The sequence below is a fragment of the Miniopterus natalensis genome, chromosome 4, assembly GCF_054644295.1.
Source record: "Miniopterus natalensis isolate mMinNat1 chromosome 4, mMinNat1.hap1, whole genome shotgun sequence".
Lineage (NCBI taxonomy): Eukaryota > Metazoa > Chordata > Mammalia > Chiroptera > Miniopteridae > Miniopterus > Miniopterus natalensis.
The window spans coordinates 53750786-53767961 of record NC_142084.1 but is presented as its reverse complement, the minus strand read 5'-3'; the positions used below and the strand labels follow the sequence as shown (position 1 = coordinate 53767961).

The 17176-nt window shown below is 45.2% G+C and overlaps 1 protein-coding gene across 4 annotated transcripts in view; it reads right to left on the bottom strand.

Annotated features, from left to right (window-relative positions):
• The window catches only part of PALLD (palladin, cytoskeletal associated protein), a 344882-nt gene that overhangs the window by 28737 nt on the left and 298969 nt on the right, over positions 1 to 17176 (bottom strand). For 3 of the 4 annotated variants that reach the window (XM_087816541.1, XM_087816543.1, XM_087816544.1), the window contains one exon: positions 7942 to 8616. In XM_087816541.1, coding sequence (XP_087672667.1) covers positions 7942 to 8616 — 675 coding nt within the window. Of the gene's footprint in view, positions 1 to 4855; positions 5140 to 7941; positions 8617 to 17176 lie in introns of those variants that run through there. The other variant, XM_087816545.1, reaches the window with a different exon arrangement.

Genomic DNA, 17176 nt, shown 5'->3' with positions numbered 1-17176 from the left:
GCCCACGACATGCCAATAACAGCTTGGAAAGAAGAGCCTGGATCCCCGATTGTTTTGGGGACACTGTGTTAATGTACTATGGAACTGCCTGACCCCCCACTTGTTATGTAAAACAATAAACCTTATGCATTTAATCTGGTAGTTGAGTCTTCTGTTACCTACAATGGAAAAACTCTGATAGCTTTTCCGGGTCCCTCCTTTCTAGTCATTTGCCTCTGAAGTTCAATAGGATGATGTTAGACATTGGTTTTTAAAAAAACAAATTAAAGAAATAAAATATCATGATATCCCGTGTTAGTAGTATCAGAGTGGTTAGTCAAACTTTAAATTGTATCCTGGGAATGGATCTAGATTTTTAAGGAGCTGGGCAATGAACTTGAGACATATTAATAGCAAGGGCCATAGGACTTATGATTTATAACCTCAATTTTTAGTACCATGCAACCCTTTAACAAAAATGCACACAGTTTGCCAACTTTCCTAAGCCTAGAGCCTCTCTCCTTACTCTTTTTCCCGGGGCAATGTCACCAGCCTTCAGGCTTCAGTCTAATGTCTCCTCGGAAAGGGGGACCCTGACTAAGTCAACCCCATTGGCCACTGGACCATGTTTGTTTTCTTCATAACCCCATCACACACTAGCATCCTATGTTCTGTTTCACTGTCTCTCATGCCTCTTGTTCATCACAGTGCTTGTCGAACAGGCCGAATGAGTGAACGAGTGCACTGTCCGTCTCCACTTCTGATCTCTCTCTAAGCTCCCTCTCCTCAGGCAAGAAAACCTGTGCCAGAGCCGTGTGAAACCAAACCACATATAACAAGTCACGCTCAGAACAAGTAAAATTATTACACAGTTTTGGAAATAAAGCTCTTCATTGCTTCTGACTACAGCTTTATATCTGAGGACTAGAAGAGCTAGGTTCTGAAGTCACCTGAAAGCTAGTACTAAAGACAGCCAGCTCACTGCACATCAGCTCTGCTGGGAACATATGGGTTCCCATTGGCACTTTACACCTGACAACGTAACCAGTTGCACAACTGTATGACATCCTCCGAGGACAGGAGGCTTCCCCGTGTGTCCACAGGCAGACGCCGCGAGAGCTGTGCTCTGCACAGATGAGCACTAAAGGGCCCAAAGCGACTGTGAGGGGCGGGCAGAGCACCTGAACTAGAGAGGTAGGGGACTGTGTTTACAGGACAGCCGCAAGTTCTTTTGAACAAGTACACACCTATTTACTACTGAAAAAGTCCTGTTGCTTACGAAGCATTTCTCAGTACACCTGACTCTTTCAGGGGATCTGAGGACTTAGGACAAGTGCTCTCGGACAGCACACGCAGAGGACATGCACTTCAGTATGGGGTCCTGCCACCCAGGTATTTCATAAATCCACAGTACAGTGAAAACTACTCTCTGATTCAAATACAAACCCTGATTGTTCTGTTTCTTTCAACAAGCCGATTCCCTAAGCATGTGAAGATCACCAGCATTAGAAGGGCTGATGATCCCTGTTTCCCGCTGTTTTTTAAGATAGTACTTTGCTTTACTTACAGAAATTTAAGGTACATGTATTTTCTTGATTCTGAGCAATTAACACTGAAATAAAAACCGATCAGTTGAAAGATTTTTAAATGTCTAACAGTCACTGCACAAATATTTCTTGAGCACCTAGCTTCATCAGTACGGTCTCAACACCATGTGATGCGGAGGAGACAGCCAAGTCCTCAAGGATGGTCCTTGACCACAAGAGGTTAGTGATCAAGTTGGAGAATAAATGAAGGCATCTCTGTGGCAGCAGCCCCAGGGGCAGCGGGAGCGAGCAGAAGTGGAGAGGACTGCTGGCCACGACAGTGCAGAGAGCCCGCGAGAGGAGGCACCTAAGATCTGGAGATGAGGGGGATGCTGACAGACAGACGGAGAGGAAGGATTCAGAGTCAGCACGACCAATGGCACAGAGGTCAGGATCTCTTTTTACCACTTAAACGCTGAGTGGCTTGGGCTAGTTCCCTAATGGCTATGTGCCTCAGTTTCCCTCTCTGTAAAATGTAGGTATTAGTAACATGAATCTCAGAGCATTACTGGGGAACTACATGAGGTAACCAATGTGTAGACAGGCTCACAGAAACTACCCAGCGTGGAAGTGACTCCCGGAGACAAGACTGGCCGAGGGAAAAGGAACGAAAGAGGAAAGGAGGTAAAAAAGATGGCAGGAACTCTGGGCCAGAGTTTCCAAAAAATGTGGAAATAACCTTTACTGATGGGCTTTTCAGTGTGCAACTCTGTTCTAAGAATACAGTGTGTAGCCCGGCCGGGCGTGGCTCAGCAGTTGAGCATCAACCTAGGATCCAGGCGATCGGGGTTCGATTCCCGGTCAGGGCACATGCCCGGGTTGCGGGCTCGATCCCCAGTCGGGAGCGTGCAGGAGGCGGCCGATCCATGACTCTTCTCATCATTGATGTTTCTCTCTCTCTCTCCCTCTCCTTTCCTCTCTCTGAAATCAGTAAAGATATATTTTAAAAAAAAAGAAGAAAAAAAAGAATACAGTGTCTAATGAAACTAAGTCACTAACAAGGATTCTATTCTATGGGGGGAGGGGAAGGAGAGAATGGATGGAAGGCAGGACATACCAAGAGGTGGTGAGCACTGCGAGGGGACGGGAGTGGGAGGAGGTGACTGTGTTAGTGCAGTTAATCACACGTCTGAGCAGCTGACACTACAGCTGAGGCCCAAGTGACAGGAAGGTGCCAGCTGTGCGGGCCCCATGGCTGGAACGACAGGCAGGGCTGACAGCTTGCGAGCCCCGAGGAAGGAGGCACGGGGGTGCAGGTTGCAGTGTTTCTTATACTTGTTTTAATATGGAACCTTTTTTTTTTCTCCAGAGAGTATTTTATCTGGACTAACGTAAGTCAGAAAATACTTTAGGAAATTGTGTTGAAAACTGAGTAAGAGTTAAGGGGTTAGTTTATAAGGTCTGGGTTAGAAACCAAAATGGAGTGTTTGGAAGGGGGAGGCACCAGGAAAGAAAAGTAGTTATACGTTTTTGAGGCAAAGTTTTGGTAAATGGGTTTGTTTTCCTATAAAACTTTGTGTTGGAGTTTAATGTAAAATGGTTGTGGTTTGTTCCCCTAAATGGCACCTACTTTTGATAAATGAAGAGCAACAACTTGTTAGGAAATAAAGAGGAGTGACAGAGAGATGGTTTGCACAATTAACAAACAACATGCTTATTCCAAACCAGCACCCTTCACAAAATCCACATCAGAAGCAAACCTCGAGCAGTAAATGATCCATCGCAGCCTCCCACACCAGATCCCTCAGTGTGCTCACACCCAGCCCAACTGTGCGGAAAGCAGGACTGTTTACTCTGGCTCCTACAGCAAGTCACTTACCGTTTAAAAATAATACTCATGGGGCTGGGGGCAAAAACCTCTCAAGCATATACACAAGCATCTGGGAGGTAAGATCTTCCGGATTCAACTACCCCCAAATCCCAGGAGGCTTCCCCTCCCTTGACTTCTGAATAATCTTGAGAGCATCCTCCCCTCGATATACTAGTCTAGGTCAACTGGGTCTGTGTATTTCAGGAACTCAAATCTCCAGAGTCCAACACTGATTTAAGAGGTCATGAGCCTGTCTAGCAACTAGTGAAATTTTTTTAACTACTTATAGTCCTCTCATAGTCAGTGATACCTAATGGTAACAAAATTCCACAAAAATCCAGAGTGAACAAAATCATTAACATGCTGGCATTTCTCTATCCGTCACGTTCAAGAATGTAATATGTGAATTAATATATAAAAGAGCCCAAGATACACATACTGAGTTTTTCAAAAGCCAAAGCTGTTAGAGTGCAGTGAGTACCTGAAGCTTCCACTTAAGGAAAATAGATCACTTTATACTAACACTAGCTTCTCCTTACATTACTTTTTGGGTTCGCTAAAGGATAAACTCACATACCTACACCTATTTGCTAATCCCATACAGCTCAGTATAGAGCCATCCGTGACTGAGCAGGTCTCATTATGAACAGACATTTCAGCTTAACTGTCGCTAGTCACAGCAGACCCTGAGACCTCTCCTACTAGTTTGCTGGGAGATACTTGCCCAGGATTGGATGCAACTCTGTGTAGAATCCCCTATGGCACAGGACACTAATGAGCCCAATGACCAGACCCTGGGACAGCCCCCAGCCCCCTCAGGCCTCTGCCTCTAATGGGGAATAATAGGGTCCCCACCCACCTGCTTCCTGCAGGACAGGAGAAAGGCAGGAGCCATGAGATAATGTCTGCAAAGTCCAATGCGGCTTTTGTCTTTTCTGTTAGTTACTATCTAACCACGGTCTTGACTTGAAAACTGTCTGAAGTGCATCGGAATCTGTTTACAAACTTTTCCTTAAGACTCGGGCAATTCTGTTTTGTTGGTCTGCAGTGGTTTTCTTTAATTAAGAGGTATCAGACGGTATTAGAGATAAACCAGGGAGGGTCACTAGATCTAATGAATACCCTCCTTGCTTAAGCTTATCCCAGAACCCTGGGAAATCCCTTCACCTCTTGGTGCCTCTCACCTTGAATAAGGACAGTGTTCCCACCCACCTGTTTCTTATAAATGAGGTAGAAGAGAGATGAAGTCTATAAAGGGCCCAGTGCCCACAGAATAAAAGCTCTCATTGAGACATGCTTTTACTTTTGAGAAACATTTCAAACCAAAGCCCTACTTCTATGAGAGGCAACAAAGAGTGTATAACCGTGTAGCGCTTTGGCTATGTGGCACCCCCTTATGAGAACAGATTCCAGGACTGTCAAGGTGAGCAAAAAATACAGCGCCAGTCGGGTTCTCGGGGATGGATCTGAAGTGATTCACCTGGAGCTTGGTGCAGCCGCTCAGAGGCCAGCAGAGACAGGACTGCTGCTGTGTCTTCAGGTGGCGTTCCTCACTCCTCTGGATCCCGCCACCTCTTAGGGATTCTTACTGTGTTTCGTAGAAGAGTGGGGTTACAGCAATGGAAGCCGTAAAACTATCAGCAGTTGTGAGGGGAGTAGAAGACATTCATTTGATAAAAGTGCAAACAGATTTCTTTCTAAGGCACGTTCTCCTCCTGCCTCCATCTGAGAGATTTAGTCACCTGAACACGTGTGTCTGTCGGCAGCTTTGAGAAGGGCAGTACTTTCTCTGCTAGTGACCCCAGTGACCCTGGAGAAGAATGTATGAGTCTGAAGGAAGAAAGGTACCCGAGGAACAACGTGTGCAGAAGTTCCCCAAGCCGCCATCAGCCAGCAGGCGAAGACCGCTGCCTCCAGGCCTCTCGCTGTCACTCGTCTTCCTGACCGCGGTTTATCACCGGCATCCATGGCCTTTGCTCCCTGCCTTGACCTCTGCTACCCAGACATTTGAGAAACAGAACCTTATCTCCGCAAACTATTTAGACAGTGAGTAAATAACCAGCCTATTCTTTAACAAGGACAATGCCACCCAGGCAGGCAGGCTGAAACAGCTAGTATGCAACGGATGACTAAGAAAACAGATGTCTGCAATTTACACCTAAGATTTTGGTAAAACAAAGCAGGCAAAAAAATAAAAATGGAATGTATTTCTACTTCACTGAGTCATGTGTCATCAATCTATTTACTGCAATTTGACACACACATTCGACAGAACCATCCAATTAGAGGAATAACACAAGTGACACTGAATTTGCTGTCACCGTGACCACAGGTAACCAATGAAATATAAATGAAAGTAATTAAAAAGATTCATTTGACAAGAATTTGGCAGTTCCTCCAAGTTCACGGATGCCAGTGAGTCATGGCAGCCCTGAAAGGGGCACTCGGTCTTTGGCAAATTATGTGGATTATCATCACGGATAAGTAGCTACCTTTTTGTTTTTCATTCAGAATGCAAGCAAGGGATCCCACATTATGCCGGAGAGAAAAATGTTCTAAAAGTCACATGTATCAGACCCAAAGAAAGAATTCAAGTGTGCGATTCAGCAACAGGAAAACTTCTTGAAGACAAAGGATAACCACGTAATGATGGCTTGTTAGGCTGGCACAGAGCTAAACATCTGCTGCCTGGTATTGCCACTTACTCCAGTGTCACAGCACCTAACTATCTGTGGGTACAGTTTAGTATAGCCACAACATCAGCAGAGCTTCTCCATTAACTTTAAAGAAATGGCAGGAAGTACTGGGCTCTTGCGGTAACAATTATCAAATATTTTGACTCCATAAAATGAGCAACTGTGATACATGCTGATTAGAAGCAAGTGCTTCTATTACTCGAAGTAAACTCTGAAAATTGCTTATCTTCTTAAGAGAATTTCAAAGTCCAAGATCAGAATACACCACTGTTTCTCCTTAGGATGATAAAAGGCATGACCCCCCAATGCCTGATACACTAATCTTTGATCCAATCCTACGTGAGGAATATTAAATTATTTACAGAGTACTTATCTTCCTAGGAAGCAAGATTTGGTACCATTTCATAGGAAGAGATGATAAAGTGTCATGCAACAAACTCCCACGTTTTGAAGCTAACAGTTAGCGTCTTTGTAGCAACATCATATTTCATTTCCTAGCAGCCAAATAAAAACTCAGAGAAGCAGGGGAGAAAGGTTTTCTCAGGCAATTTGACTGACTCAACTTTCAATAGAAGCCCATTATCACATCATTATGATACAGACCCCTCCTTTATTCCACTTATGTGTTCATTTGACTGAACTTTTTCCAGTAGAGATTTGAGAAGAAGCCAGACTTTAAACTTAGAATTCATGTCCTGAACATTTAGAAGGTGCCTAACAAAACAAGACACGGCTGACTGAAGCTCCTGGACACACCACGTCAGTCAGGCACAGCGATGCTCACTCTAAGGTGGCTTAGTACATCCCAGAATGGGAAATTCTTCCATGTAGATAAAAATAACCTGCACTCTAAGGCCTCATTTTTATTCTTTAGTGGGGTTTCCTCCTTTTCTTTCTGAGCAATATTGGGATTCTGGCAGACTCCGAAGTAGGATTTCAACAGGAAGAGTTGAGATAGGGAACTGGCTTGACCTCTGCCAGCGCGTACTTATTTCGGAACTCTTTAGTAAAATGACATGTGCTAGCTTTTACACAATTTACTCTTCAACAAGACATGCCAAACACCTGTACTGTGGTTCTTTTGAAGGCTTTACTGTACTTTTGTAGGCGTCATCTTACTTATCCTCATAGATTTTCTAGATCCATGTCACCTCCCACGATATCACCGTTGGCTGGGGAAAACTGGCACCACCGTTTCTTCACTAGGTTGCACACGCCCTCACTTATGTGTATCAACAACATAAAGATATGTACACGCCCCCACCCCCCACTTCCAATCAATCACTACATAAATGTAAAGGCTTCTAATTCTGTTAATTTAGATCGTTCAGAAACATTAAGGGTATACTTAATAACCACCTCTACTGTAATATTAATCTGAAATATTAAGATACGTAGTTTGGTGGTATGAGCATGGATTTGGCCTCAGACAGGCATGGGTTCAAATCTCAGTTTGGTGGCTGTGTGACTCTGGGCAAATTGTTGAACTACTGGAATCTTCAGTTGTAGGCGAGGCAATCCTATCCCTTAGAAGGGTATCAAATGAGAGAACATACGTGGACTGCACTATGCTCAGGAAATTACTGTAGCTGAGGCCACCATCAAATTTAAGAGCACTGCTTAGATTTTGGGTAGTTTCTGATAAGATCTCGCATTATTGAATGCAGAGGAAAAAGTGTTGATCTTAGCAACAGTCGATCGGCTTGTTCTATGCAAGAACAGCTTGGTAAAGTTGCTGTGATAAGAATTTAAAAATTGGGTGAAGTATGTAAAACTGTTTCAAGGGCACCCCTGGGCCGCAGCTTCAACGGGCGCGCGCGCTTTGGCGTGGAAGGGGCGAGGCGACCTCAGGTGGGGGGGTGTCACTCACGCGGGGGTGACGCCCTTGGGCAGGCCCAGGGCGTTGACAGCGACAGGCTGCGGCTGTGAGGGCAGCAGGGCGCTGAGGAAGGCGGCGGGCGTCTGGCTGTGGCCGAAGCGGGCGGCAGGGGAGGCGCAGTGCGAGGCGGGCGCCGAGCTCGGGAGCGGCGGCGGCGGCGGCGGCAGCGGGAACACGTCGGGCACCGGGAAGGCCGCGGTGGGGCTGAAGACCGGGGGCGGCGGCGGCGGGGGCGACGGCGACGATGGACACCACGGGACCTCGGCCTCCGTGCCGAAGGGCTGCGCAAAGGGTGGCGCGGGCGCTCGGCCAAAATGCTTCGGGGTCGGGGACATGGGCGACGGGAGGCTGGAGGAGCTGGGGCTGGAGGCCGGCGTGCCTTGGCTGGACGCGGGGCCGAGGTTCTGCGCGGCGATGAACTGCTTGGGGCGCGCGTAGTTGAAGGAGCCGGAGGACTGCATGGCGGGGGCGGCGCGGGAGGCGAGCGCGCTCATGGGCTCCGGGGCCGTGGGTGAAGCGCAGGCCGCCAGCTCGGGGAAGGCGGGCGGCGGTGGGAAGGGCGGCGAGGGGGGCGCGCTGCGCGGGGCGCTGGTCACCAGGTGCCGCACGCTGGCCTCCTGCTCCAGGCGGATTTGGTGCTGCAGCTGCTGGATTTTCAGAGGGTCCCTGGGAAGAGAGAGAGAAGCGACACCTTCAGAGAGGGCACTAGGAGGAGGGTCCCTCGGCGCGGCGAGGGTACTCGCGGGCCTGCAACGCCCCGGGCCTGCGGGCCGCGCTGCGCCCGGTGCGCGGGGCCAGGGCACCTGCCCGGATTCTGGGCAACGCGCGACGGCCATGCAGCGTGGCCCGCGCGCTCCAGGTCTGATTTAGGTTTTACCTAACGATCCCAACCAGTTTACAGGCCGTGATGGAAATTCTGACTTCCAGGAGCCGAGTTTCATTTTCATAGAAGCGCAAGTATTAGAAGAAAAACTTGAGACATGAGTCTCAGTCCTCGCATTCGTGGCCAGTTTTTGGAAAAAAAAATTCTACCAGAATGAGAAAGTGAAAAAAGAAAAAAACACACACACAGTTGAGTTATTTTTGGCAGATTTAGGTTAGTCCAGTTTGCCTACTTCCTGCTGTCAGCTCTGCCTTGGATAAACACAACAGGCTGATTTTGGAGGTTAGATCCACTTCAATTTCTGCATTGGTTCCCTAAAAGTATGCAACATTTACTATACCTGAAATTTTAGTAGTAACCTGAAATGCCATTTTTTTATACAAACCTTAATAAGGACTGATACTAATATTTTGTGCCATGTCTAAAACACATGCAAGTGTTAATAAGCGGTAACAAATTATTAATTTTTTAATAACGCAAGTTTAATTCCCCAAGTACTTTCCACTGAGAAGAGATTGAATTTTAATTTTTGAATTAAAATTTTAAGTTAACTTTTGAATTTTAATGTTTAGCAATGAGCTAAAATCTTACTCTATTTTACTCAGAAGCTTTCCTGTTGAACTGAATTTTGCATACCAGATGTTTTCCTTCATTCACTGCAGTGACCAATGCTGTCAAAACAAACTTCAACAGAAGGTGGCACTACAACCAGCCGGTAACACAGGCCAGGTTCCACGGATAGGCAAAAAGCTATGCTCCCACCCTTAAACCTTTTTATTTATTTATTTTAGAAAGAGAGGAAGGGAGGAGAGAGAAAAACATCGATGTGAGAGCGAAACACTGATTGACTGCCTCCTGCATGCCCCTTACTGGGGATGGAGCCTGAAATCCCCAATGTGCCCTGATGGGGAACCTTTGGGTACACTGGGCCAACTGAGCCACACTGGCCAGGGCCCAACTTTAAACCTTTTAAAACTAAAAAACTAAAAACTAAAAATCTTTCGTATCTATAAGTATTTAATCTTCAAAATCAAGCTTTTATAAATTCAAAGCAATAACAGGAATTGAAGTTGCTGGTCAAGGTACATAGGTCTGTTACCAAGTATCATTAGCTACGGGAACATCAGCAAAAAAGTTCTATATTCCTTCCTGTGTCTTCTATTTGCTTTCTGTACTCATCCAGTAAAGTGGTTACGCTTAAATCCATGAAAAGACAGAGCAAGGAACATTTTTTTGGGAACTGAAAAGTATTGAGAGAAGATGGTTCGCTATACTTAATCCTTGCAGAGCGTCAAAAGTTCCACCACCAAAGACTCTGGGTCCTATGGAACTTGCTCTTAGCATTTTCAAAGCATACACGCCATTGCTGGAATTCACCAGAATGCCTAAGTCCAGATGTCTGTGTGGTTAGGATAGACTGTCCAGCACATGTGCTCCTGTGTTCAGAACTGGCCCAGGAATAGAACTCATAAAAACCACCCACCAGCTCTAAGAAACATCCAGCGCTCTCATTCTGAACCCCCTAATGCTCCTTTCTGATCTCCCTGCCTTTCCCAAGTCCTTCTTGATTCCTAGCTATGGCAAAAAGCATCCTATTGCTGGAATGTTCATCATCAGCATTCACCTGCCCTGTGCACTGGGCTGGGAATGGTCTGTGTGGTCCTCCTCAAAGCCACCGCGCCCCTACTCTGGGCCAGCCTGGGCTCACAAGAGCCAGACCCTCAGCTGTGTTTTCAGGTATTTTAAGCTTGGTCTGACATCAGCAAATAGCTGCTGCAAACATCATGTCATACCTTGTATGTGGTGTGAGGAGTCCTCTACCCAGGATTAGGGAGTGGCTCCTGAGAAGCCAGTCTTCAAAAAAGCCAGAGCAGGCAAGCCCAGACCACCACGAGACTGGTTCTAACTTTCCTTATGGGGTCCAGCCTACTCATTCGGGCAGTAAAAAGAACCACCAAGTGTGCTAACCCAAGCGAGCTCAAAGCGGCTGAGATGCTACTTTTAGTTGTGACAGTTCAAGAAAGTACTGATGCAGCATTTCACAGGAAATGAGTAGGCATCCCAGTGCTTTAGCTACCAGTGTGCAATGCAAGGAGGAGCTCTGCTAGGGTTTCCAGTCCCTCCATTTTGCACTGGGTGAGGAATACAGTATTCAAGGAATTTGAGGGGTGGGCGAAGGGAGAGCAAAACAATTATTTTGAATCGTCAAGGGTCTGACTTGATTTCTGTGCGAATCATCATTTAAAAAATACTTGAATTAAATGGACCTGACAGCTGGATTCTGAGATGATGAGATGCACAATCCTAAATTGTTTTCTTCGTCCTCAGTAAGTTTTTTGGTGTTTTTTTTTTTTGGTAAAAGTTGATTTTATGGAGATAAAAAGGCAAAGGGAATGAAAGGTACCAGAAAGAGATTACCTATAACCTTTGGGAGTTACTTAAAAGTTATTTATTATATAAATCCATCACTTTTTTGGTTTCTCCATTTTTTTCTGCTTTCCTTTTCTCTGAAAATGAAATAAAGTAAAACTGAACTGAACTTCTTGGAAATACTGGGTAAAGGTTGAAAATTTAGGTTAAGAGTTCCAGACAGCCCTAGTTGCAACTACAACACTTAGAGTGTCATAGTTAAATTGTTCAGTTTTGCACACCTACTCCCTCAAACCCCGCCCAGCTCTTCCCCGCTTTCACCACCACACCCCCAATTCAAAAGGACTAAGAAGTTCCCTACTCTTACCCCTCCTTCAACTGTAAAGTTTTCAATACTTGAGGAAATGAGATGTCTGGATTTTTGTCATGCACCTGTCACAGTCCCTTTACAAATGGGAAAGGAATTTTAAGTAACCTGCTTAAGGTCACAGAGCATTATCTGCCTGAGCCAGGTTAGACCAGTCTGTCCCTGGCTCCTTTCCCTACACCAGACATGTCCACAGAAAAGAATCCTGACCTTGTACTAGACTCTTGTGGGGCATTGCTTCATGAGTTATAGAAATGTCCAGCCACTATGCTGTACACCTGAAATAATATAATATTGAATGTCAACTGTAATTGGAAAAAAAACTTTAAAACAGAAGTAAAAAGTCATCTTTCCCTCCTAAGGATTTAACTCTCAATGCTTCCTTGCAGCCATAGCAACCAGGGCCTTTATTTAGTGTCTGAATCATCAGTAGAGGTTTTAAATATTTACATATTTAAGAATATATTCAAGAATATCTCACTTCAAACTTGATTCTCTTTAGGGTGAAATGGGGCCACCATGAGAGAGAGTCTTGGCAGCTCAGGAAGGGAATATGTAAATACTTACTCAATGCGTTTTCCTCCTACATCACAGAAGATCAAGACCCCTCTCCCCACCTGTCTCCCCCACGCCCCACAATGGTTTGGACACAGCTTTTAACAAGAACAGTTTTACAAATAGTCAGATGCAGCAAAAACTCAGGTTTGATAGACAGATGTAGAACCCAATTTATTTTCCAATTCAGTAATCTCTCCTGCCACGAGATTAAAGCAGTCTCGGAGACAGTAACCAGCCAAGTGGCAGTGTGTACAGGAGAGAAAGGCTGGACTCATCGCAGTTGGATGGTACTGGCTTGGAACACAACTCCGCCAGCTCCTAACCGCGGGTGACTGCGAGGATTCAGTGAGCACGCTGCCTGGGGCATAGTAGGAGCTCAATAAATGTTCCAGAGCAGAAGAGACGACCCATCCATCCTGGTTACTTTACAAAACGGAGGTTTAAAAATGGAGATAATGCTCTCCTTACTAGGGGGATTTTCCTCATCTGTTCCTCTGCCCTGCATGCACGTTGCTGGCAAGGACAATAGCCGAGCCACATGGGGACATAGGGAACTAGAGATGGGGTTGAGTGGCCAGACCAGCTAAGACGGCTGGCCTAGCAGCTGCTCCTCAGCCTTCCACTCACACCGCCATGGGGGGTGGGAGGCAGGGACAGCGCTTATCATGTTCCTGGCACTGGGCTGACTCATTTACAACCCTGGGGTGTTGGTGTCATTAGCCTCATTTTTAAAATTCCCCATAGATTAGCGAGGTCGAGTAACCTGTCTAAGGGCAGAACCTGGTTTGCTCCAAAGCCTCGCGCTACATCATTCTCTCCAAAGTGCTCAGTCAAGAAAAAAGACTTAATGAAATGTTAGTCGCTGTTCCTGCATATCATTTTTCCTCCGGGGAACTGCCGCCCAAGCTCAAAATAAAGGATGTGAAAGTAAACTTCTGGAAAACAACTTTTATGTAAATTGGAAATTCCCAGTGTGTCTCTCTGGAGCAATGTCTGGATGGCAAGAAGCAAGTCATCCCCTGCCCATACAAATAAAGAGGGAGCATTTATAATCATCTGGGGAAGCTCCTGGGATCACAAAGCTGGAAAACACTGTGCTTGCAGAATAAATATGCTGTTGGTTTATATATTCTCTCTCATTTTTTACTGTGTGACACAGAGGCCCCTGCAGGACGAAGAGTTGCGAAACTGTACGCTCTGAACCACGAGCTCCTCTGGTCCTGCTACTTATGGCACTTTGAAGGCAGGGACTGTGACATTTCGGCATCCTCACAACACCCAACCCAACACTAACGACGGCAGACACATCACCGTCGATGACAACACCGATGCTAATTTCTGGCTGCAATTTCTGTACCCTGCAGCGCTCACCAGGCGCAGTCCACAGGGGAGTCCTATCACAGAGGGCCCTAGAAGGACTGGGGCATTTTAAGAATTTTCAAAATGAAGGTAATTAATTAGGCGACAAACTGCTGTGTGTTCCCACAGCATGTTCCTCTCTGACTGGGATTAGCTCAGGATCTTACGTATGAGAGCTCGATATATTAATTCTGAGGACTTATAGAATATGAAACTCCTACACGGGCTTCAGCCCAGGCTGCACTCATTACAGTTCCCATCTACGACTTGATTATGTCAGTTGTCTTGTTCTATTACTGACGCTTCCATGTATGCCTTCATGTCATAGAAACTAGGTCCGCTTGGTGAGGGCCGAGACCTAACAACTTGCCTGGTTTAGAACTAAGTTACTACTGCCCCCCCCCCCCGCCCCCCCAGTAAAAGGTACAGAAACCACAATCTTGAGAACAATCATTTACACAACAAAAATAGGTTAATATAAGACAAATGAAAATGTTCACATTGGGTTTAGGGGAGGTTATACGTACAAAAATAACTATGAATTTAAATACAGTCCCCAGAAGGTTGGGGGAGAGGGCAGAGGTAGACCTGGATTTTCTACAAAGTACCATAAACACGAGAATGTTAAAATGGAATTAAAACTGACCACTTCGGGAATGTGAGTTTAACATGTATTGCAAAATGCCATAGGTTTCTTTACAAAAGACCATTTCTTTGATCTTTAGTTCATTCTGAGCCTTTCGTAAACCATGCTGACTCTAGACAGAGCCAGGACTGAGTGCACTTAATTACACAGGAGGGTTCAAGGAAGAAGTGAAATGAGCACACGCCTTGGGTCTCTTTTTAGAAAGGCCCGTCTCTTCCACTTAAGAGTAAGAACCGCATTTGGCTTCGCTACAGAAGAACAGTAGCTCTTTATGTCTTGATACATCAAGTTGATCTCTATTTGAAGTCATTCCATGTACCATGAGAAAGAGAGGGAGCAACTGCTGACCAAGTCATAGTCCTCCTGGGAAAGTCTCTGGACTCTCAAAGGACGGCTCTGTCTCTCATGGAGCACAAGGAACAGGGAGAGAGAGGTTGGGAGACATGTTCCGACAAAGGCCAATGCCAGCAGGAGCGGTTCGTCAGAACTTGAACCCTGCAGCCAACCTGCCAGATGCAGAGAGTTCTCCCTTGGGAGGTCTGTGGAGACCCAGCACTCCGTGGGGGGGACGGTCATCTGGCCTTGTGAAGGTGGCAGGACGTGGTCCAAAGCACTGGCCGCCCCACCCAAAGAAAAGGATGTGTATCCCAACATAAATAGCATGCGATAAGGGCCAGGCTTTGATGGTGTTTACAGTCTTGATAAGCCTGATGAGGCCGAGTGACGTGGAGCTCCAGCATTTCAATCTTAGCCTTTTCTGGGGGAGGAATGTGAGGTCAGGTCCTAAAAGCATCAGCTCCACATCACAGTTAAATGCCTTAAATAATTTTCATTTCTGTTGCCACACAGGCCAGTGAAAATAGCAGGAAGATATTAGCTGCTGATTCTTGTGAAAACTATGCTCATTTAGTGGACATGAAAAGGAAGGAATATGGCATTCCCAACTAAAAATGTTTGGTATTAATTCTTAACATAGATGAAGTACATTTTCAAAGAAAGGCCTGTTCTTCAATCAGGAGAACAGGCAATGCTTGAGGCAAAATCAGTGATCTCATTTCTAACCACAGAAAAGCCACCTGAGAGAGATGTTGAGGAACTTAAGGTCTTAAGCACAAAATTTCTCTGAGATTTTAAAGAATTGGGGTGGGGGTAGGAAAGATGGACAAATACTCAACTTTCAGTCTTACAATGAAATAGAGAATTTGCACATTTTAGGGTTTCATTTGGTTAATGTTTCCTCAAATTTCCATTTTATCATTGAGAGACTTGTCCCATCCCTTCTGTGTCATTTCCATTTTAATTTGTTTGCTGAATTGAGTATCTCTAAAACAGTGGTGCGTAGTTTGTATTTATAAGAATGAATTATTACTAAGGGCAAAGTGTCATATCGCCCAAAAGAAACAACCATTACTACCCACCTGATGGCTTTATTCTACTGAAAGAATAAAATAACAATATTCTCACTTCTCTACACCTTTCAGACATTTCATCTTCATGATTTCCTTCTCTGTTCACCTGTAAGATGCTCAATAAATACTACTGCATCTTATTACGAAGCTAGCCATGCCAGTCTGCTATACGGCACTCGGCGTCACACAGCTGTGTTTTCTAAGGGAGTCTGGAAATCTTGCACAGATAAAGTCACGTTCTTTTTTTTTTTTCTCTCTTTTTTTTTTTAAAGAAGCATTTTTTAAATTTATTTTTATTGATTTCAGAGAAAGGAAGAGAGAGAGAAACATCAATGATGAGAGAGTCATTGATCGGCTGCCTCCTGCATGTCCCCTACTGGGGATCGAGCCCGCAACCTGGGCATGTGCTCTAACTGGGAATCGAACCTCTATCTCCTGGATCATAGGTCGATGCTCAACCACTGAGCCAGACCGGCCGCACAAGCCGCGTTCTTTTTGTTCCCTTGGTACAAGGATCAACAGCATCACCCTCATTCCCTAATCTCTGTCTCTAACCCAGTCCTCAGCCTTGAATTCCATTTTTTTTTTTTTTTGGTCTCAGCAAAACATTTACTTTACTTCTAAATAATTTTTAAATTATACTTATTTGTTGGAACAGTAACAACCATAACCTACAAACCACACTTTGTACCACTAAGTCCAATCTCAGCCCAGATCTATTTTTGGCTTCACAATACCTTGAGGTAAAGAAGAATTTCACTGCATTGTTCAAGTTGGGTCATAAACAGCCCCCCCCCCAAAAAAAATTAAAGCAAAACAACATAAAATGCTATATAAACAAAAAATGGTACAAAATAAGAAGAAACTCAGGTTCTAACATCTGCTACATAAATGGAAACAACTGTGCTCATCTTCAATATCAACTTCGCCCTTTATGATCCCTCAAAACTCCATTCTTATTACAGTAACTGTATTTCTTTTTTTTATTACCTATTTCCATCAAAGATAAACATGCTACTCCACCTCAAACTTAGCATGTCTAAAACAGTCTCTCACTCCAGTCTAATTTCTCCCCCTAGTAATGTCTGATATTTGAAGATTCCCAATATTTGGCCCAAGGCAGCCCTAACATTCTTATCTCCAACTACTACTCTGTCTCCACTTTTCCCTTCCAAATTAGTCTCACTGGGTTTTCCTTCCTCTTGGCCTTTTTTCATGTACTGCCCTCTTTTGGAAGCCCACCCCCACCAATTCCTCTCCACCCACCGAGGTTGTTTTCACCCTTCTGTGCCCCTTTCAACCTCCATCTCTTCTCAAAGCCCCTCCTAATAAGATCTAGCAGCTCCTCCCTCCACGCTGCTCCAGCCCACAAGGCTGGTCTGGCTCCGTCAGGGTTTGGCAGTGACATTATCGCACCCACAGCCAGGTCTCACAGTTCCAGGCTCGTGGTCTGTGTGTCTTCTTGGTGATTCCCACTGTGCTTTGCACACAGATGTCACTAAACACCTGTGAGGAGATTGCCAGGCACCCTTTTATGTGGAGTATGGGAAAGGGAAACAGGCAGAGCTCTTTTATAATATTGACAGTACTTATACTTCTGACTTTTCAGTACCCAAGATATGAAACTCCCATCC